At 42.2% G+C, this 23,360-nt stretch overlaps 1 protein-coding gene across 1 annotated transcript in view; it reads left to right on the top strand.

The window, feature by feature from the left end:
- Positions 1-23,360, top strand: part of cir1 (corepressor interacting with RBPJ, CIR1) — a 61,411-nt gene that overhangs the window by 24,834 nt on the left and 13,217 nt on the right. Inside the window, exons 6-8 of the mRNA XM_041200309.1 lie at positions 2,045-2,093; positions 6,884-7,001; positions 14,134-14,240. Of these exons, the coding sequence (XP_041056243.1) occupies positions 2,045-2,093; positions 6,884-7,001; positions 14,134-14,240 (274 nt within the window). The remainder of the gene's footprint in view (positions 1-2,044; positions 2,094-6,883; positions 7,002-14,133; positions 14,241-23,360) is intronic.

Below are 23,360 nucleotides of genomic sequence, written 5' to 3'. Positions count from 1 at the left end.
ACAGCCACATACTTCTCCTATTTCCATATTGTCCCTATATTCTGAATTATGCCTCTTGAGTGATAGCATTCTGGAGAGCATGATCCAGAAATCATTTATCCTTTACCTATCTTTAAGAATTTTATATGTTTCTATTGGACCACCTTCTCATTCTTAAATCCCAGGAATATAGGCCATGTCTACTCAATCGCTCCTCATAGGACAATCCCCTCATCCCAGGAACCAGTCTAGTGAACCCTCTAGGGCAAGTATGTGCTTCCTTAGGTACAGAGGCCAGAATTGTACACAGCACTGCAGGTACGACCTTGCCAATACCCTGTTCAATTGTGATAAGCCTTCTTTACTCAATACTTTGCAGCAAAAGCTAACATACAATTTTCCTTCCTAGTTGCTTGCTTGTTTAACTTTGCATGTTTAACTTTCTCTGATATGTGTAGAAGGACAACACAACAAGGCTGCTCTGAATTCAAACATTTCCCAGTCTCTCAAATATTCATTTTTTTTTTTACACACTTCACCACATTATATCCTGGCTGCCATGTTCTCGCCCACTCACTCACCCAACTTATCTATATTTCTCTGTGCATCCTCTTCACCACTTACTTTCCCACCTAACTTTGTATTGTCAGCTAATTTGGACATGTTACACCCAGTCCCCTCATTGAAGACATTAATACAGATTGTAAATAGCCGATGCTCAAGTACTGATCTTTGTGGTACCCTCGCTAGTTACAGCATGCCAACCCAAAAGTGTCCTGTTTATTTCTACTCTGTTTTTTGCCCATTAACGAATCGTCAAATTGTATTACTCTATTACCCCCAATTCTATGAATCCTACTTTTGTGTAATAACTTCTCCTGTGACTCATTATCGAATGATTCCACAGTTTTAAACAGAATAAATTTTACTTTACAAAAATCAACAAACAAAACAGTACTCTACAGAATTAACATGAGATTAACAGGCAAACTATGGTCGAACACACCGCAAACTGCACATTAAATGGCAGACACCACCAAGGCAGGTTCCCTGAATTTCTCAGCAACCCACCCAGACAGCAGTCATTGATGTGGGTCACAAAATCCTTTAAAAACTGTCATCCTCACGCAAGATTTCAGCTCCTCTTCTTCCAAGAGTTAGCCTAATCCCAGCCAACAGCAGCTCTAGTCCAGCTGAGTTCCATGGGTACAATCCTCACCCAGAAAGCACATGATTCCAGATCTCTCTCAAATCTGCTCCCAGGTCCAGCCATCTTGGTCTCTTTTCCAGCTGAGCTGACCTACTACTGAGACTGCATTCCCCTGTGATGGTCAGGCTGCACTCCAGCATCAAAACGCAGTCGCAGTCCCAGCTTCACAGCCATACCACTACCAGCAACCGCTTCTGGACTTCCCTGAGCCCCCAACTTTTCAACAGTACAGAGCAACTAATGGCTCTTGGGACTTCTCTGAGCAGCCCCCTCTGCAGCACGGAGCTAATGGCAGTCCTTCAACCGCAAGGAGCCAATCCTTCTCTTTGTTTGCTGCCCACAAGCAGCTGTTTACTCTGCTCCTTGAACTGATATGTGACTTTAGGAAATCTCCCAACAGGGTAGGCAAATTCTGATGTATCCAAGCTGGGTATGTTTTGTACCTTAAATGTTATGACCTCCAGTCAACCAGAGGTCATTCCCACAGGTGCTAACTTACAAAAACATATGGACCAAAAATAAAAAAAAATATTGATCCCCCAACATTCTCTTCTTAAATGGTGGAGTTATCTTGCAACATCGCCTTTCAACAATGCCCAAAAATGGGATTTGATCAAGGAGAAGTTGCTTTAGGTGTACATATCAATTAGAAACCTTGGCTGATTAAACAAAACTGTAATTAATATATCATTTGTTTGATCCTGATATTGCATTCTAACATTCTCTCCCATATATGATTTCATTTTTCTGCTACATGGATGTTTCAGGAAAGCTTTTAAAATTATGCAGAGGATTATGATAATTAAATATTATGAAACTGTATGTTAAATAGTGCCCTTTTTTAATTGATACCAGATATGCCAAGGATGACATGAACATTAGAGATCAGCCTTTTGGAATCCAGGTACGTATGAATTACTCTCAGCAGCAAAAACAATTTGAATACAATTTCTGCAAATAATGCATAATAGGTGAAGTTCAATTGGGATCATTTTAATGATGGTAAAAACTTCTCATTTCTGGAACTTTGAAGTTACCTATTTATGAAAGGTGATCATTGAAAATAAGTTTCATTTGTGAGTATCGGATTGCTGTGTTTTTCTCTATTTTGCACCTTTATCCACTTGTCCCTTTCACTTTCTTCTTGTTTTTTTAAACCAGTGAACAAGACTGGGGGGAGGGGGAAAAGAGCAAAACGGAAATAAAAACAAAGTGCTGGAAATAATCAGCAGGCCTGGCAGCAATAAGGCAGGTCTGTGATGCAGAGTAAGACGGGAGAGATTAAATGACCAAAGAGTTGCTTGTACAAGGCCAATGGAAGTGATAATGGAACAAGAAAAGAAAAGATGTTTCTAGAGGAGGTGTGCATGGCAAAATGATGAACAGATGCCTTCCAAAAGGAGAAACAAGAAAAGGCAAAACTAAAACTGAAACTTGCAAAGTAAAAGAAACAAAATGGCTAGCGATTATGGTCTAAATTGTTGAACTCATTGAGTCTGTCTTAGATCCTAGTCACCAGTTATGGATCCTGGTTGCACGCTTGCTGTGGGATGGTCGAGCTGGCACAATAGACACAGTTGATCAACAGACACTTCTTAGGCAGAATACATTCTGTTTATTCACAAACGTACTCAGTAGCTATACTTATGTGCTTTCACACCAAACCTTAACTCCGTACTATTGACTACTAACTACAGACCACTGACTACAGAGGTAGCCTGCGCTACTCCCCTACTGGTTATACAAGATCATGTGACATGGTCATGAACACTGGCAGAATCATTTCTTGGTGATTTGTTTCTCTCTTCCTTAGATGATCCACATGCGTCCGTATGACTCGGCCTTCCACTTTCACGTGGTAAAATAGAGGTCCAGTCACCACTTATTTCACCCAGTAACCACTTTGGTCCTTCTCCAAAGTTCTTCACATATACCGTCTCTCCTGCGGTTAACTTCTTGTCACGACTATGCCAGTTGTGTCTATTTTTCCAACTTGCCTGACTCCTTTCCGCTTTCCCCCACTAAATTCGGCATTATTAAGCTCAATCTTGTCCTGAGATGGTGTTTCATCAGTAATTCTGCAGGTGTGACACCTGTTGTTGTCTGAGGGGTGGTCCTATAATGGAAAAGAAAGTGTGCTAGCTTGGTTCCTATGGAACCTCCAGCTAACTTTTGCATGCCTCATTTGAATGTTTAAACTGCTCTTTTGGCCAGTCCATTTGAGGAAGAGTGGTATGGTGAAGTTTTTACATGAGTAATACCGTTGAGGCTTATAAACTGTTGAAACTCAGCAGTCGTAAATGCCATGCCGTTATCAGATAGGACTACTTCTGGTAGTCCATTAATAGCAAAACTTTGATGTAGCTTCTCAATTGTAGCAGAAGATGTGTCTACACCCAAGAGTGCAATGAAGTTGTTGAAGGTAACTTTTGCAATTGCTAACACTGCACACAATTCTTCATTAAACTCTTTCTCCATCCATCCCAGGCCACCATTGATAGCTGCGTGCTTCATTTGGGAAATTCCTGTGTGTGCGCAGTATAGTTCAATTAATTTTCTTCCTTTTGAGGAACAATCACTCATGCTCCCCACAATAAGATACCATCCTGGCTGGATATTTCATGTCTTCTGTAAGGGCAAACGACTCAGTGCATCAGCGTTTGGCAGTTTGATTTCCAAGCCTATGGATGAAAGTATACTTGTAAGCTGCCAGGATCAATGCCCATCGTTGTATTTTTGCTGATGCTATGAGAGTAGAGCCTTGTCCTTCCTGAACAATCCTAGCAATGGCTTGTGGTCTGAAATGATAGTAAAATGACAATCGTATACATACTGGTAAAAATTTTGACACCAAAGATGATTGACAGGCATTCTTTTTCTAAATTTGGGTATCCATTTTCCGCTGCGGTGAGCATTCTTGATACATATCCCAAAGGCTGTTGCATGCCGTTGTCCATTCAGTGGGGGAGCACTGCTCCCATTCTGTAGGGAGATGCATCACATGTCAACACCAATTCCTTCCTCTGGTCATAATGTACTAATAGGGTGGAGGCCCTGTGAATCTACCCAACGACCCAAGTAAATTAACTCCCTCGCTGGGACTGTGCACTTTTTTTTAAATGCACTCCAGCCTGCAAGAATCATTTTAAGACTTCTTCTAAGTTCACCAAATGATCCTTTTCAGTAGGTCCTGGATGAGTGCAACAATTTTTTCACCTTTATGAAAGCTTCTTTCTGTGGTGCCTGCCAAGACCAACGCTGGTTCTTCTTGAGTAGACAATGCAGGGGTGCCAGTTCTGTAGACAAATGGGATAAGAACCGGCCATAATAATTGATCTTTCCTTGGCGCTGGTGCCTCTCTCATGGCTCTCACTTTTCCCTCAACCGGGTGGAGGCCCTGTGAATCCAGCTGACGATCCAAGTAGATTAACTCCCTCGCTGGGAATGTGCACTTTTTTTTTTAAACGCACTCCAGCCTGCAAGAATCTCTTCCCCTGTAACATCGTTTGCTTGGAAAAAGAACGCAAGGCGTTCAATATAATGATTCCAATTTGCCCGTGGCTGGATCGAAAGGATCAATTCTTCCAGATTGCGGCTTTCTGTGAGGGGATTGCTTCAACGATTAGGACGGAAATTTTACTTACAATTGCCGTGCAAGGTACAGCCCAACTTTGTTTCTCTTGATTTCTTCCCTTAACTTGTTTTGTTCTTGAAGCCACTTTATTGTATCTCCACTTTATCCTCACTTTTTTCTTGCTTTTCCCTCATCACCAGTTTGTTGGGACTTATGGAATCTGGTTGCACGTTTGTTGTGAGATGACTGAGTTGGTACAATAAACAGAGTTGATCAGCAGACACTTCTTAGGCAGAACACATTTTATTTATTTACAAAGGTACTCAGCAGCTATACTTGTGCACTTCCCCACCAAATCATATCTCCATACTACTGACTACAGAGGAAGCCCATGCTACTCCTTTATTGTTTACATAAGAATGTTATAAAGGAAGATCACATGATCTTAAAGGTATACTACACATTACATAAAACCATAATTGCCACAGTCTAGAAGGCTGTAAAGTGCCTAATTGAAAGATGGGGTGCTCTCAAGCTGAGATTCATTGAAACATCGCAGGTGACCAAGGACAACAGGTCAGTGTGTGAACAAGGTGGAGAATTAAATGAGAGGTGACCAGAAACTCTGGGTCATGCTTGTGGACTGAATGGAGGTGTTCTGCAGAGGGGCCACCCAATGTGCATTCAGTCGGCTCCAAATTGGAGAAATCACATTCGGAGCAGAGAATACAGTATACTGAGTTAAAAGTACGAGTAAAATATTGTTTCACCTGGAAGGAGCATTTGGAGGTGCGGATGCTGGAGATCTGAAATAAAAACAAGTCCTGGAAAAACTCAGCAGGTGTGGCAGCATCTGTGGAGAGACAAACAGGGTTAACGTTTCGAGTCAATATGACTCTCCTTTGGAACTCTGAAGCATTAACTCTGTTCCCCTCGCCCCACAGTGCTGTGCATTTTCAGCATCTATTTTTATTTAGATTTCCAGCTGCCGCAGTATTTTGCTTTTCACTGGATCATGCATAGCCCATGTCACGTGAATACTAGGTGTGCTTGAGTGTGTGAGCAACAAATATATGTAAATATACATAATATATACCACAATGGTTTCACTTCAGGAATCTAGTTTTGAATTTAGTCCAGATCCAGGAGTGAAAGCCTCCTTTTACTGTTTTTCTGTCTATAGAGGCTATATGTGGAATCGACACACAATAGCCAACAACTGGCAAGCTGATATTGAATGACCCCAAATAAAAAAGTGCTGGAAACACTCGGGTCTGGCAGCATCTGTAGAGAGAGAAACAAAGTTAACTTTTCAAGTCAGATATGATTCTTCTTCCGAGAGAGTGAGAAGAGTCAGATTCAACTTGAAACATTTCCAGGAATTTCTGTTTTTATTTCAGATCTTCAGCATCCACAATATCTTGCGTTTATTAAATTGGCCATCTTGCTCATAGAGGCTATAAAATAACTGCTTTGAGGACTTGGAAAAAATGACTGATTTATTAGATGTGCTTTTCTGAGGTTGGGTGACATAGATAGAGCTTTGGATCAAGCCATGATATATAATCTGTCCAGGTAGAGCTTGTTGATGACCATTGGGAATAAGTTTCCCATTTCCAAGCAAAGATGTACTTCATTTTGAGCAAAAAAAAATGTAAAATAACTAAATTAAAATATCTATGCAAAGAAAATATGAATGCATTGTAAAGAAAGTTGTTCAGAATTCTTTAGACAGAACTGACAGTTGTACAATGCAGTTGTACCTTTTTCACCAAGCACCAAGCTGGTTTTTAATTCTGCGATATCGATTGCTGTACGTCCTGTTGATGTACCAGTTTGCTGTGTCATGAAATGTAAGGAATTGTTTTGTTTAAGTCACATTGCTTAATTGGAAGTTGCATTCATGGACCAAATGATTACTGTGAAATACTAATTCACCTTCCACCTCCTACAGAAAAGGTTATTAAACAGATTTTTCATTATCTCTATTAAGCAATTGCTTGTTTCACTTGAGAAATGCACATTCAAGCTGGGAAACCTTTTTGCTTCTTAGTGTGAAACTGAAATACTTTACCCAATTATCTTATCCTTTTAGGTAATAATGTGCTCCTCCTATCTAGGTACGGAATGTTAGGTGCATCAAATGTCATAAGTGGGGTCATGTGAATACAGATCGCGAATGTCCACTGTTTGGTCTTTCTGGAATCAATGCAAGCTCAGTTACCACAGATGGTGCAGGTATGTATGACACATCAAATTTCATATTGGTATCTCATCTTACATTATTCTCAGTCCCAAAAAAAGTGTAACCCCCATTAGCAGGATAACAGCTAATGAGACCAAGTCACCCGAATACATAATTAATCTCAGCAATGTTGAAGTGCAGTCCCAACACTGCATAGTTATAATGATAAAAAGGATACTATTTCAGGAGTTTGGGGTTTCTAAACTATTAATTTCTAATAGCTATGGTCATTTAAGCCTTTCTGAATTAAGGTGCCTTATATGAATTTTGATGTGCTAATTTTTCAAGTGAAACAAGCTTTCCGACACTATTACAATATTGGCGCAGTAAAGGAAAAATGTATGTTGGGGCAAATTGGAATATAAAAAATCAAGTGAGCACAACCACACAGGTGGACTGGAGGGGCATTGAAAGGAAAATGAAGTTGTCAACAGGTTTATGGGTGGTACAGTGGTCGAGTAGAATAGAGAGGCAGCTCACCATGGTCGTAATCATTGGTGACCTTAATCGGAATGTTCTCCATGCAGTGTGCTGCCTAGAAATCAAATGAGAGTCCCCCAAACAAAGATTGGCTGAATAGGGGTATATAAAGCTAAAACAAAAACAGAATTACTTGGAAAAACTCAGCAGGTCTGGCAGCATCAGCGGAGAAGAAAAGAGTTGACGTTTCGAGTCCTCATGACCCTTCGACAGAACTAGGCGAATCCCAGGAAGGGGTGAAGCTGCCAGACCTGCTGAGTTTTTCCAGGTAATTCTGTTTTTGTTTTGGATTTCCAGCATCCGCAGTTTTTTGTTTTTTGTATATAAAGCTAAGTTTTTCTACAATATGCTCATACATCGTAGAGAAAAAAAGCAAGTGAGACAGACCAATAGTTTGGCACTAGAGGAGCCAAGGCTTTTAAAAATGGAGGCAGTGATCATGTTGGTATTAAAGCAGGGCTGTCCTTTGGGAATCTAGATGTGGTTAATTATATTTTGGTTAATAAATAAAAAATTAGTAACAGACACTGTCAATGGTTGGACTGCCATCTTCTAGACTTCTTAAACTTTTACTCATCCAAATCTCTTCTGCTTGTATCCTAACTCACAACTCCCATTCACTCCTGCAATTACTGACCTAAATTGGCTCCTGGTCCAAAAATATCTCAATTTTGGAGTTGCACATAGGCAGTGTGGCCTCTTGGGAAGAATGCCTGTGGCTGCTGAGTGACTCGGGGAGGGGGATTGGGAAGAGGGATGTATACATGTATCATGGAGGAAGAGGGGCAGATTACAATGTGTGTTGGGGGGTGAGGGGGAAGAGGGGCTTCGCTGAATCTTCTGTCACAAGGGAATAATGGAGAGCTAGGCTGAAACCTACATGAGTATGTAAGATAATTATATTTTGCAAGTACTTGAAAAGCACAGATTTTCATATTTACATGCAAATGGTAGCTTTATGATCTCTGAATTGTATCCTATTTGAGTTTGTTTTGTTTTCAATTTCATTAAGTATTGATTCTCCTCGACCAGTTCCATTTGAGAATAAAACACCTGTCTTTTATTTGCAATATGGGTACAATGAACCACAATTAATATTCCTTTGGTCCGTCCAATCGATATCTCATTAAAGTGTAGATGATCATGCGAGGATGTGCATTAGCCTGAAAAAAGTCACTGAAATGTCAATCAAACCACTTGCTATCTAATGGATAGCTTGGTGCTGCAGAATTAATTTGTGTGTACTCCCCTTGTTGCACAGCTGGATCTTAGGGAGTCAGTATCCTGATGTGTCCATCACAGTCACTTTAATCAGAAGTATTGAGTGGAAAGAAACATGAAATTAGCAGACAAAAGCAAAGAATGCTGGAGAGTGCTAATTGCTTCCAATTATTTTTTTAAAAGGAGCTGCAGATGTGAGACTCATTTCTTATAAGTTACCTACTTAGATTTTCATTTTGGAAACAGAGTATGGGAGATTTATTTATAATAAATTAACAAAAACACCTTATTTACAGATCTCAAGTTAACAGATTTAATAACATGTATACAATCTTTTGTATTTGTGCAATCTTATCTATCTGAAGAAGAAACCCTAAAAACATCCAACACAAATGCGAAAGGTAATATTACTACATGACTGCATCACCTAATAAAGGGGTTAATGAGAATCAAAAAGGAGCCCATGAAACCCTTGAGAAAATCTCACAAAGAGCCCTTGGAGAAAAAAAATATTTTGACCCCTGGTGCCATTGACTGAACAGACACATCGCTTTGTGGGCAACATATGTCAATGCTGCCCCATATCAGAAGCTAAAGGGATTCAACTCCCTCAATCCCCAGATGGTATATTGGCCACAGATCAATGCTTGGTATCCTGGCAGCAGTCATTATGCCTTCATTCTGCAACAGTTCACTGTATCAGCTGCATTCCAGCCACTATAGCAAACCCAAGGGTGAGCACTGGACAACATGGGCTATCTGCTGATGACATGGCTCATGTCTCAATTCATATCCCATATGCAGCATGTGTATAATGAGACCCCTACTGCCACAAGAAAGGTGATATAGCAGACCACTGGTGTGCTGAAACAATGATCATACTGCTCAGAATGCTTTGGGGAGCCCTGCAATACTTGGCTTTGAAAATCTCAAAAATTCAGGGTGGTCAGCTGCATACTGTGCAATCTTGCCATCATGAGGGCACAGTCATTGTCACCAGCTATCAGACAAGCAGCTGAAGAGCAGGAACATGAGAAGGAGAAGGAAGTGGGATGGTGAAAACCCGAACAGCCCCTTTCTGCTCATGCGGCTGGTGAAGAACTTAATTTGAGTGTGATACAAATAACTGCTACCCCAATTTCCCCATTCACCAATAAACCCAAACCTTACCTTCTCTCTTTATACATTAATTTCTTGACCACAATGCAAAAATAAAATCCGCCATTGCAATCCAAATTTATAAGTCAAACCATGCCACATTGCATACAAATGTCAACTGATCTCCCTTGTGCCTGAGTTTTGTGTGCCTTTCCCTGTCTTACTGCCCTTACGCAATGCTACCCCAGGTGCTGCAGCATGACTGATGAAAGGCTGCTGAATTTCAGTGGAGGAGACTGCAGATGGCACTGGATTATGGCCTAAAAGTCCAGCTTTAGACTGCACCATCTCAACCTGGCAGTAGCCTCTGGGCTGGCAGGCTGGATGACAGGCAACAGCAGGGGCACAAGATAGTGCCAAGGGTAGGCTCCGGGCTATGCCTTAGCAATCCTAGTAATATGTTGATGGACAGCTTACTGGACTCTTTAACCGTGCAATCCCATTTGAAAGCTGGTGTATGCAACAATGATGGCAGTAGTCAAAGCTTGTATGGCAACAAGCTGACCTTCCATGACAGCAGCACTTCCACTTTTGGTGGAAGCTGTTTGAGCTGCAGTGGAACATCTGACATCAGACTCTGTATCATGGTTGGGTCCACAGATGTGCAAATGAAGATGGCCACCATTTCCTTGCTGGAAAGGATGGGCTCCAAGATGTGCACAAAGCCCTGTGCTGGACTCCTCCATGCTTCTTGACACAGGCTTTCCAATGCACCGTGCATTTTGTTGTGTATGTTCACAGCATTCATCTCTAGTCAGCCCCATTGAAGTCATCACCTGAGTCCTTTGCAGCAGAACTTGTGTGCCAACCTTACCTTCTGCACTATTGTTGTCCCTGTCCTGATTGCAGCACATTCATTCCTAATGTCTTAGTGTATGAAAATATCACCTCAATGGCTTTGGCTATGCTGCTGGAAACAGCCTCAGCAGTGACTGTTCCAATAAAGACTGGCTCCAAATCCTCCTTGGGGGTGCTGGAGCAGGAAATGCAGCCATGCCTTTTCCCCTCCAGTTAATTCCTGCTGCCTCCAGTTGTACACATTTTTCTACATGAGTGAAAGAAGAATATCTGAGTGTGATGCAATATGTTTGGGTAATGTCTGTCACGGCTGAATAGTTGGCATTGTATGCAAGCTTTGAGTGCGGATGTGGGGCTTGCAACAGTGCTGAGTGTGTGAGGGTGAAGTGGAGCATATGAATGTTAGAAATAAGCTCTGATTGATAAGAGAGTAATGGGATGTGTTGAATTGAGCAATGGCTGAGCCAACTAGTACAGCTGTTAGGGTATGGCAATTGAAGATGCATTCACTGGTCTTGATCATTTATTTAAGATCTTTGAACTTCTTGCAACGCTACATTCAGGTTCTCGGGGCTTTGCTGCTGGCCTTGACTCCCTCTGCTGTCTGTCTTTTGACCATGTGCCTGGAGGGTCTCCTGATACCTAAGGGATACAGGACATCTTTCCACTTTCTCCACCAAGACTCCCAATGCAGCATCCAAAAACTTTGGAGGTCGTTCTCTCCCATGTTACTGTTTGCCAGCTCAAATTCACTTCCTGTACAACTCCTGGCACCTGCTCCAGTGCCTCCCTTTAAAGTGGTGCAGGTTAGCTTTAAGCAGAACAGGTTTTCTTTAAGTGGTGCTAGAACGTTGAGATTTTGGGCCCCCTACTGCTGTGTGCAGCCAATGAATAGCACAGTTAATGCTAGCTATACACAGCAATCATGCTAATCAACTGACAGCATGACAATGATGCATCGTGATCCCCACTCACATTTTCGGATTATCCAATTTAGCTCCTATAGTGCTCTGATCTGGTTTGTTTTTCTTATTGCTAGTTAGTTTCTACTGTTTTGTTTTGTGAAATTGTGCCCGTCAAGGAACAGCTTATTTTCCCATTCCTACTGCAGAATCCAGAAAGGATCTATCCTTTGCACCTGCGCTCTTATCTACATGCTGAGTAAATTTGGTTTATATTGTCTGGAGTTTAGAAGAATGATTGGTGATCTCATTGAAACATTCAAGATTATGAAGGGGCTTGGCAGGGGAGACACTGAAGGCGGTTTTTGCCTCTGGCTGGGAAATCTAGAAGACGGGCACAGTTTCAGGGTAAGGGATTGGTCATTAAGAACTGAGATGAGGAGAAATTTCTTTACACAAAGGGTTGTGAATCTTTGGAATTCTTTGGAGTTGTGGATGCTCCGTCAATGAATGTATTTAAGGCTGAGATGGTTTTTGGAATTGAGGGATATGGGGAACAGACAGGAAAATGGAATTGAAGCCCAACGTCAGCTATGATCATATTGAATGGTGGATCAGGCTCAGTAGGCTGTATGATCTTCTCATGCTCCTATTTCTTATGTTCCTCAGTGCCATTATCCACAGACACAGGCTCAGTTTGCATATGTATGCTGACAATACCTAGGTCCATCTTTATTTCTCTACTGACCTTACATTTATTGCTGTGGTGTCTGACACCAAGTTCTGGATGATTCACAACCTCCAAATAAACCCCAGGAAAAGAGAAACCTTCATGTTCAGCCTCTGCTACAAATTGCTCCTTCGCCGTTGGTCTGTCCTTGGTCATTACCATCGCTGAGACTATCAACATAGTGGGATTTGACCAGAAACTGGACCAACTACATAAATACAAGACCTGGTCAGAGCCTGGGAATTCTGAGGTGAGCAACATCTCCTGACTCTCAAAAGCTACCCACCATCTACAAGACATAAATCAGGAGTGTGTTGGAATACTCTCCACTTGCCTGGATGAGTGCGGCAAAATTCGACACCAGAACAAAGCAGCCTACTTGATCAGCACCTTATCCACCAGCTTAAACATGAGCTCTCTCCACGCACAGTGGCGGCATTCTGTACCATATATTAGATGCACTGCAGCAACCACAGCTCCTTCGACAGCACTTCCCAAACCTGTAGCTTTTCCTCCCTAGAAGGACAAGGGCACCAGTTGCAAGTAACACCACTGCCTGCAAGTTCCCCTCCAAGCCACGCACCATCCTGACTTGGAACCATATCACCATTCCTTCACTGTGGTGGGATCAAACTCCTGGAATACTCTCTTCCCAGCAGTACTATGGGTGTACCTGCACCTGATGACCTGTAGTGTTTAAGAAGGTGGCTCACCACCGCTTTCTCAAGAGCAATTAGGGATGGGCAACAAATGCTGGTGTACCAGTGATTCCCACATCCCATGAATTTTTTTTATATAAGCTTATAGTTGGGATGAACTAGAACCATGTGCAACCTTAATGGTTTTTGTAGCTTAGAGTTAATCTTCAACATCCTACACATCACAAAAACTGCCTATTTCCATCTGCATAATTGGAGGCTTTTCGCAAATGTTTTGAAAAATAGATTCAGTTACGTCATTGCACTTCCCCATCCCTGGCTGTTAATAACCCAGCTTTAAACTGCCTTAACCTTTGTGGAATTTCCTTCCTAATTCCTTTCATCTTTCTAGTTGTCCTTCCTCTTTGAAAAGATGGGAGTTGAGCAGGTTTTTAATTAAACTTCAGTCGCCTCTCCTGATATCTCCCTGTGAAGTTTGATAACCATTGATCGCATATTTTCATTTGTCGAGTGCCTTGGGATATGCTTTACATTAAAGGGATTATATAAATGCAAGTAATAAATGGAAACTGCAGCTGCATGTTCTACTTGCTTAAAAGTAAAATACTGTGGATGCTGGAAATCTGAAACAAAAACAGAAAATGCTGGAAAATCTCAGCAGGTCTGACAGCATCTGTAGAGGGGGGAAAAAACAAAGGAGTTAACGTTTTGAGTCCATATGACTGAAGAAGAGTCATAGGGACTCAAAACGTTAACCTTGGTTTTTTTCCCTCCACAGATGCTGTCAGACCTGAGTTTTTCCAGTATTTTCTGTTTTTGTTCAACTTGCCTGTTTTTGTTCATTCAATAATTTTGCAAGATTACAAAAAAAACAATGTTGATACTGAAATGTTTCATCTATTACGATTTGCTACAATTAAATGACATCCCTTCCCCTGATATTTGAAAGTTTTGCCATACGTGTTCCTGTTGTGTTGCAGATAAATGCAGTTAGTTGGTATTCTTTGCTTTGTAACAGCTGTTTTATAGAATATCTAATCATTTGCACAGAAGATTATTTAATTGATTTATCTAAGCTTTTTTATAAAACAAAGAAGCAAGTAGATTTCCATGTGAAATAAAACCTAAATGTAAGCAGATGTTAATGAGCATTGAAAAGTATATCCTTTTCAAACAGGCCCGTCAATGCACCCTTCAGAGCTGATGGCAGAGATGAGAAACAGTGGATTTGCACTGAAGCAAAATGTATTGGGGAGGAATACAACTCCAAATGACCCATCACAGGTATTCTGTATTTCTGAAGCTAACATAAGGTTGACTTTTGGCAGAAAATTGTTTTAGGTTGAATAATGAGATTAGGCACTACTGTTCTTAAAACTTTAAACAATTTTACTGCGGTGCCAATGGGTTTGATGGATATTATGGTAAGTGAAGCTAGTTACTTCAAGGTTTGTCATTTTGTGAAGCAACTTTTTCATTGTTTAGATTTTAAAATTCAAGTTCATGTGGTGACCACTATTAGGTTTTTGTCCTCCTATTGCTTCATGTTCTATTTTAAACTACAAAACTGCAAGATTGTCTGTAATTCAACTATTTCCATTTTAGATCTTTATAAGTACAAAAATAATAAAATCTGCTTTACCACTTATGCAACCAGCTGCAATTTGTGTAGTTCTCTACATTGTAAAATTCTTTTGGCTATTTCTTATTTCTCTAGGGAGAGTACCTTGTGTTCATTTATTTAGACTACATGTGTTTTGGTTCTCTGCATCCTCTTATTTCTTATAATTGTGAATAAATGCTATAATTGATTTGTTGGTTCACTCCCATTTCCTTCTCCCTGAATCCTGGAAATGACTTTGACCTATGGAGAAGGAAAGGAAAGATTCATATCAAATGCTTTTTCTCACTAGCCAAAGGATTGCAGCCAATGTTCTGAGGTTCCCAATACTCAGAGCCTCCATTCTGAAAAATGACCATTCAGTCTATTTCCAGTGACCCCATTTTAAAAAGTGATTATCAGTGAAACACACATTCCTGCAGTTGAATTTGGCCCCAGCTGTTGGTACCCACCACCTATTTCTGCAGTGTTAGATTGGCACCTCTCTGTAATGTGTGCAATATAGAGGAGGAAGCAAAGTATCGCTTGGTTATTTACCAGACTACTATAAGAATGATGGTTCATAATGTAATTTCACTATCCAGCAGCTAGTTTGGAACATAAGAGAATGAGTAGGCTATTTGGCCCTTCGATTGCAACAAGTTCCAAGCTGATTTGCTTTGCTCTGCTGTTAGCAATGTAAAAAGGGCTTCTTGCACTTAACCTCCCCTTGGGTTTCATGAAATTGCTGCATTTGCAAGTTAATTGCTTGTTAAACTTGTCACAAAGTGAAGCCTAATTATATTAATAGCCCATTTAATGATGTGACAATTGTTAATGATTGTAAATCAACCTCTCTGGCTCAGAAAGCGAAATCATGTGGTGCTGAATTGCTCTTGGACATTATATAATAAAAAGTTAAATTTTAATTCTTTTGCTCTTTTTTCCTTTTTCTTCTCTTTGAGTACAATTTTCTTTCCCTGTCTTTACTTCCTTTCCTGTGATTTGGCATTTAATTCACCCACTCAAATTCACTCTCGAACTCAGTCCTTCCTGTGTTTATTCATTTCTCAGTCCTTAAATCTCATTGTTTAAGGATCTTGCACTGTTCGTGCCATTATTCTCCAAGATCTCAGATGCCCTCCTGTTCCCATTACAGCTCTCACTTCCAGAGCAAAAAGAAAATTGGCCTGAAGAGTGTAAGAGAAAGGCTTGAAAACCAGGCTTGCTGTGAGATGCTGTGCTCCAGTAAATTCTGGGCCATTATTTTCACCTATTATCATTTTTTTAAAATCAATCCAGTAAGTTCTTCCCTCAAGGCGGGTTCCTTGTATCTTGTCCTCCCCTTCTATTTTGAAAATTGGTACAAAGTATTAATTTTAACAATTCAGCCTTATCAAATTAACTGCCTTACACAGAATTACAAAATCATACCCTTCAGCCAATTCCCCTGTCCCCCTGCATCATCATCCCTGGGTGTCCTATGTACTGCCCCACCAGAGGTGTGGGCATGGTGGTATAAGTTGGAGGGATTGGTCCCCTAAGCTGCTTGGTATGTAAAGTTCCCGCACAGGCTAGGCACAAGCTGTACACTGTAAGATATCACGCTTGCACAGTAATACAAAAAATTAAAAAGCCCCATAAACTTAAACGAACTGGCTGTGCACTACAAATGAAACTTTAAAGACTGCATTGCTCCCGACCCCATGAAATCTCATGGCACCAGGTCAAACATGGACAAGGAAAACACTGCTGATCGCCAACTACCACCCTCGCTCAGCTGATGCATCACTGCTGCTTGCATGTTGAGCACCACTTGGAAGAAGAACTGAGGGTAACAAGGGCAAAAAATGTAATCTGATGGGGGACTTCAATGTCCATCAAGAGTGGCTCAGCAGCACACTAGCAACTGAACTGGCCAAGTGCTGAAGGACAGAGCTACTAGACTGTACCTGTGACAGGTGGTGAAAGAAACAATATGAGGGAAAAACCTACTTGGCTTTGTCTTCACCAAGCTGTTGCAGATGCATCTATTGGTATGGCATGGTCCTTGTGATGATGTCCCATCTCCTCACTGAGGACAGTCTATTGTGTTGCCTGGCATGACCTTCATGCTAAATGGGATAGATTCAGAACAGATGGAGCACCTCAAAATTGGGCATTCATGGGGTACAATGGGTCATCAGCAGCAGCAAAATTATGTACTGCCACAATCTGTAATCTCATGCCCTGGCATGTCTCTCACTATACCTTTACCATCAAGCCAGGGGGCCAATTGTTGTTCAATGAGGAGTGTAAAAGTGCATATCAGGAGCAGCACAAGGTGTACCTAAAATCGAGATAGCAACCTGGTGAAGGTACAACACAGGACTATATGCATGCTAACACAGCAGAAGCAGCATCCTATGGAGACAGCTAAGTAATCTCGCAACCCAATGAATTGGGCCACAGTTCTGCAGTCCTGCTGCATCTAGTTGTGAATGGTGTTGAACAACTAAACAACTACAAAAGGAGGAGACTCCATAAACATCCCATCCTTAAAGATGGCGGAATCCAGCACAACAGTGTAAAAGACAGGGCGTAGCTTTTGCAATCATCTTCAGTCTAGAAGTACCACTTGGGTGATTCATCTCAGCCTCCTCATGAGGTCACCACCATCACAAACCAATCTTCAGCCAATTCATTTGACTCCACACGATATCAAGAAACAGCTGAGCGCACTGGATTCAGCAAAAGCCTCAAGAACATCCCAGGTGCAACGCTGAAGACTGGTACTGTAGAACTATGTGCACCTCTAGCCAAACTGATCCAGTACAGCTACAGCACTGGCATCTACATGAAAAAGTGGAAAATTGCCCAAATATGTCCTGTCCACAAAAAGCAGGACAAATCCAATCTGGCAATTACTGTCCCATCAGCTTACTCTCAATCATTAGCAAAGTTATGAAGGTGGTGTTGATGGTGCTAATAAGCAGTACTTCCTCATCAATAACATGCTCACTGATGCTCAGTTTGGACTCTGCCAATATCACACGGCACCAGATCTCATTCCAGCCTTGGTCCATACATGGACAGAAGAGCTCATTTTCAGAGGTGAAGTGAGAGTGATCGTCCTTAACAACAAGGCAGTATTTGACTTAGTGCAGCATCAAGGAGCCCCAATAAAATTAAAGTCAATAGTAATTTTAGAGAAGCTCTCCATTGGCTGGAGTCGTAACTAGCACAAAGGAAGACGGTTGTGGTTGTTGGAAGCCAATCATCTCAGCCGCAGGATATCACTGCAAGAGTTCCTCAGGGTGGTGTCCTAGGTGTAACCACCTTCAGCTGTTTCATCAATAACCTTCCCTCCATCATAAGGTCAGAAGTGGATATGTCGGCTGATGATTGTACAGTGTTCAGTTCCAATCACAATTTCTCAGATAATGACGCAGTCTATGCCCACATGCAACAAGGCCTGGTCAACTTTCAGACATGGCCGATGACCACTTAAGTGCCAATGACCAACTTCAACAAAGTCTAACCAACTCCCCTTGACATACAATGGCATTACCATCACAAACCCCTATCACCAATTTCCTGTGGGTCTTTACTGTAGATCACCACACTTAACTGGACCAGCCGCATAAATACGACTACAAGATCAGCTCAGAAGCTGGATAATCTGTGGCAAAAAACTCACTTTCTGACTCCCCAGAACCTGTCCACGATCAAGATTTGGGTCAGAGTTTTATGGTATGCATTGTACTTGCCTGGATGAATGCAGCTCCAACAGCACTCGAAGCTCAGCACCTAGCAGGACATGTCAGCCTGTTTAATTAGCATCCCATCCAGCATCCCATTCACTCCTTCCACGACAAGTGCACTGTGGCTGCAGTATGTATAACTAACAAGATGCACTGCAGCAGCTCACTGAGGTTACTTCAAAAACACCTCCCAAATTGACATTCCCTCGCTGTCGCGGGGTCAAAATCCTGGAACTCCCTTCCTAAAGGCACTGTGGGTGTACCTACACCACATGGACTGCAGCGGTTGAAGAAGGCAGCTCACCACCACTTTCTCAAGGGCAGTTGGGGATGGGCAATAAATGCTGGCCTAGCCAGCGACATTCACATCCCATGAACAAATAAATGTAAAATATAATCAATGACCTCTGCCGCCTTGAAGGACATGACTAGCAGGTATATGGAAACACCATCACCAGGAACACACTCCCTCACATGGACTGCAGTAGTTCAAGAAGCTGGCTCACCACTGCCTTCTTAAGGGCATTTAGGAATTGGCAGTAAATGCTGGCCTTGCCAGTGATGCCATATCTCAAAAGCAATAAAAAAAAATCCCTGGAAGTCACACAGCACTCTGACTTAGAAAGATGTTGGCAACTTTTCATTATCGTTAGGTCAAAATCCTGGAACTCCCACCCTAACTACACTGTCAGAGTGCCTTCACCAAATGGACTACAATGGTCAAACAAGGTGCCCGTTAGGGATGCCAGTGATGCCCATATCCCATGAACGAATAAAAAAGAATGATTGTAGTATCACCTGTATCTATCTTTAATGGGCTTGCATGTCTTACCTCTCTCTTTCTCAACGTATTTATAAAACCTCTGCCATTAGTTTTGATCTCTATCTTGTACAAGTTTTTCTTCATTCTCCTTTCTATACCTTTTATTACTTTGTATCTTTTTGTTTTTTTTAATAGCTATCTCAATCTGCAGTATTTTCACTTCTTGCATTGTGCAAACTATCTCTCCCCTTGTTCATTGATATGGTTGCTTAACTGGACAAGTGGAGCTTTTATTTTTTAGGGATATATACTGGTTTTCTATGGTACAAAATATTTCTTGGAATTTAGCTTGAAATATTCATTGATCTCTGAGTAAATATGTTGTGTACACATTGATTCCAGTTACTCATGTGGATGATGAGAGTGCATAGTTAACAAATTAGGACCTAACCTTTCAGAAGTGGAATTAGGAAAAGGCAGTTAAAGTTTGGAACTCTTCTGTAATTGGAAAATGATGCTAGATAAATCATTAACTTTAAAATTGATAGATTTTTGTTAATCAGAAATATTAAAGAATTTTGGGCAAAGGCAGGTATGGGAAGTTAAAATGTGCCATGCAGAGGGACTTTGGGGTTCATTAGCAAAACGTCTTTGAAGGTGACAGGATATATTGAGGAGTAATTAGCAAAGCACATGGAATCTTGGGCTCCATAAATAGTGATATTGGCCGACATTTTCCCATTCCGCTCGTGGCGGGCAGGAGCGGAGAACCCAGCAGCAGGCAAAAAGTCACAAATCCACCATCGTAAAAACAAGTCGCAATTCTCCCAACAGTATGTTCATGGCAGGTCGGTTATCCCACCGACTAGTGGCGCGAGTGCTATTTGCATTCATTAGCATGTCATGAATGCTCATTAAAACGGCTGCTCACCAGAATCTTGCCATGCCTTCCAATCTTCCGCCACACCAGCAGGAAAATACATCAGCCTCATCTGTTTGAAAAAGGGTGGCGTGCACATGTCGGACTTCAGTTCGCTGTTGAGTGTAACATACATAGCCTACCTGCTTTAGCACTGCGTTGACCTTATTGCAATCAACACCACACTGTTGGGGCTGTAGGGTTGGACTGTTCTTCTCTTTGCTTTCATTGTCCTGAGGAACACCACTGCGCTGTGGTACTCATGAAGGCCTACACTTGCAGAGACTAGCACTTGGACTGAGTGTGGGCTGTGAGGCGAGGGTCAGGTTGATGAACGTGATAGGGGCAACAGGGAGAGAAGGCTGTGGAATGGCAGTGAGGGGGAAGAGCAAACACTATGGGGGCCTTTCTGGGGTTGCCCTCTAACCTCTTGTTGCAGGATTCTGCTTAGAAAGAAAGGAGGAATACCTCCTTGTAATAGCCACTTAAAGCCAATGACTTCATTAGCACTGTTAAAGGTCTAGTCAGAACACAGTGGCTGCACATCACAGTCGCGGCGGCTCAAGAGTAACACACAAATGTAGAATCTTGGAATGCAGGCACCAGTGAAGGAGGTCCAGCTGTATCATATATGGCGTTCCATCAATGAAGGCCTGTCACGTGTTCAACAGATGTGACACTCCCAATGGGCTAAAGGGCATCCACTCATTGACCATGAGCAATTGATTGGTCACAGAATCACATAATTTTAACAGCACAGAAGGAGGTCATTCGGCCCATTGTGTCTGCACCGATGCTCCAAATGAGCATTATGACCTAGTGTCATTGCCCTCCCTTGTCCCCATACCCCTGCACATTGTTTCTATTCAAATAATCATCTAATGACCTCTTGAATGCTTCGATTGAACCTGCCTCCAACACACTTCCAGGCAGTGCATTCCAGGCCCAAACCACTCGTTGTGCGAAAAAGATTTTTTCTCACGTCACACTTGCGTCTTTTGCAAATCACTTTAAATCTGTGCCCTCTCATTTTGATCCTTTTAAGAGCGGAAACAATTTCTGCCTGCCTACTCTGTCCAGCTTCCTCATGATTTTGAACATCTCTCTCAAATTTCCTCTTAGCCGCCTTCTCTCCAATGAGAACAGTCCTAACCTCTCCAATCTATTTTGTAACTGAGTTTCTCATTCATGGAACCATTCTTGTAAATCTCTTCTGCACTCTCTGCAATGTGTTCACATCCTTCCCATAATGTGGCGCCCAGAACTGTGCACAACACTCCAGCTGAGGCCTAACGAGTGCCTTATATTCAGCATAACCTCCCTGCTCTTGTACTCTATGACCCTATTAATAAAGCCTAGGATACTATATATTTTATTAACTGTTCTCTCCACCTGTCCTGCCATCTTCAATGATCAATGCACATATACACCCAGGTGTTTCTGCTCCTGCACCCCTTTCAAAATGTCACCCCATATTTTATATTGTCTGTCCATGTTCTTACTACCAAAATGCTTCACCTCACACTTCTCTGCATTGAACTTCATCTGCCACCTATCTGCCTATTCCACAAACTTTTCTATGTCCTTTTGAAGTTCTACACTGTCCTTCTCTCAGTTTACAACACTTCGTATCATCCGCAAACTTAGAAATTGTCCCTTGCACACCAAGATCTCGGTCATTACTATATATCAGGAAAAGCAAGGGTCCCAATAACGACCCTTGGGGAACTCCATTACAAACCTTCCTCCACGAAAAATATCCATTGACCATTACCCTCTGCTTTCTATTTTTCAGCCAATTTTGTATCCACGTTTCAGTGTTCTGTAGACTCAGGGAGGTGCCAGAGGATTGGAGAATTGCAAACATTGCACCCTTGAACAAAAAAGGTTGTAAGGATGAGCCCAGCAATTACAGGCCAGTCAGTTTAACTTCAGTAATGGGCAAGATTCTAGAAACGATTAGTTGGGATAGAATTAGTAGTCGCATGGAAAATTATGGGTTGATAAGGAAGAGCCAGCATGGATTTCTAAAGGGGAAATCTTGTTTAACTAACTTGCTGGAGTTTTTTGAAGAGGTATCGGAAAAAGTCGATGAGGGTAATGCTGTTGATGTGTTGTACGTGAACTTTCAAAAAGCATTTGATACAGTGCTACACAACAGACTTGTGAGAAAAGCTATTGCTCATGGAATAAAAGGGACAGTAGCAATGTTGGTGTACAGATACTAGTTCAACTGAGGTTGACATCACAGGAATGTGAATCTCACAGTGGGTCACTATCACTGAGTGGGAGGGAGGCTAAACCTCAAAATAAGAGAATTCCAAAGTACAAGATCACAATGCCTTCAGTTGATAAGAGCATTCACATAACCATCAAATGTATTAAGAAAAGTGCAATTTCTTTACACACATAGCACATCCATGACCCAAAAGTGATATCAGTTTTTCTTAACTCTCCTAACTCTAGCACTACACCTGGGTGCAGCCCCGACATCCGCTGCAGAGGTGGAGGCAGTCTGCTGGCTGCTATGTCCTAATGTCTGTGATGACTTTGGCGGACATCCTCTGATGGCTGTGGCATGGAGGGCCTCGGCCTGATAAGGATCATCTCAGGGGCAGAAGCACCCTCAGCAGTCTGAGAAGCTCAAGTGATTGGGGGCCACAGGCAGAGGGGACTGAGTAGCTGCACACCCTTGGAGTGCCCTGAAAAGAGGCTCCCAGGGTGTCTGGCTGATGCTCATCCTCTTTCTGGATGCCTGAGGGCCCCGCCCTGACTCCTGCAACAGATGGTGCATTTAGAGGGAGGTCAAGGTGCCTCGTCCCCATGTCACCTATATCTTGATGGTTCCCATCAGGGTGTGTGGCTGTGGAATGCAGGGCTGAACACAAATCCAACAAGAACTGCCATACCAAGGTCTCCGTGGTGGTTGCCAGCCTTCCCACGGTGACTTCGAGGCGCTCGCATGTCGGAGCCACAATATCAGAGGGAATGCGGACAGACCCCCCCATCATTCACTCTAATCTGCTGAGTGACTGTCAGATCTCTGCCTGATGTTCCACCGCCTGTCATTGTATCTCCAAGCATTGCTTTTGGCTGCTTCCAGAGGCTCATCATCTGACTTGAACCGAGCAGGTGGCTGGTCTCCAGCAGCCCTCTGAGTGCTGGAGACTTGGGCTGTCCCTGTCTCCGGTTGCTGTGGGGATGTGTCAGTGAGGTGTTCTCCAGAAAGTGAGCCCAAACCTAATCTACATCTGTGCCCCACCGATGTGTGTGTCTGAGCTAGTGGAGGGTGCGTGTGAGCGCCGTGACGGTTCTTCTGGAGTTTCCTCCTTGGGTGAAGTCTGTGGGCTCAGTGGTGCTGGACTGGCTTCAGAGCCTC

Source organism: Carcharodon carcharias, chromosome 12 (assembly GCF_017639515.1).
Source record: "Carcharodon carcharias isolate sCarCar2 chromosome 12, sCarCar2.pri, whole genome shotgun sequence".
Lineage (NCBI taxonomy): Eukaryota > Metazoa > Chordata > Chondrichthyes > Lamniformes > Lamnidae > Carcharodon > Carcharodon carcharias.
Note: the sequence above shows the minus strand (reverse complement) of the source record. Positions and strands in the feature narration are given on the sequence as shown.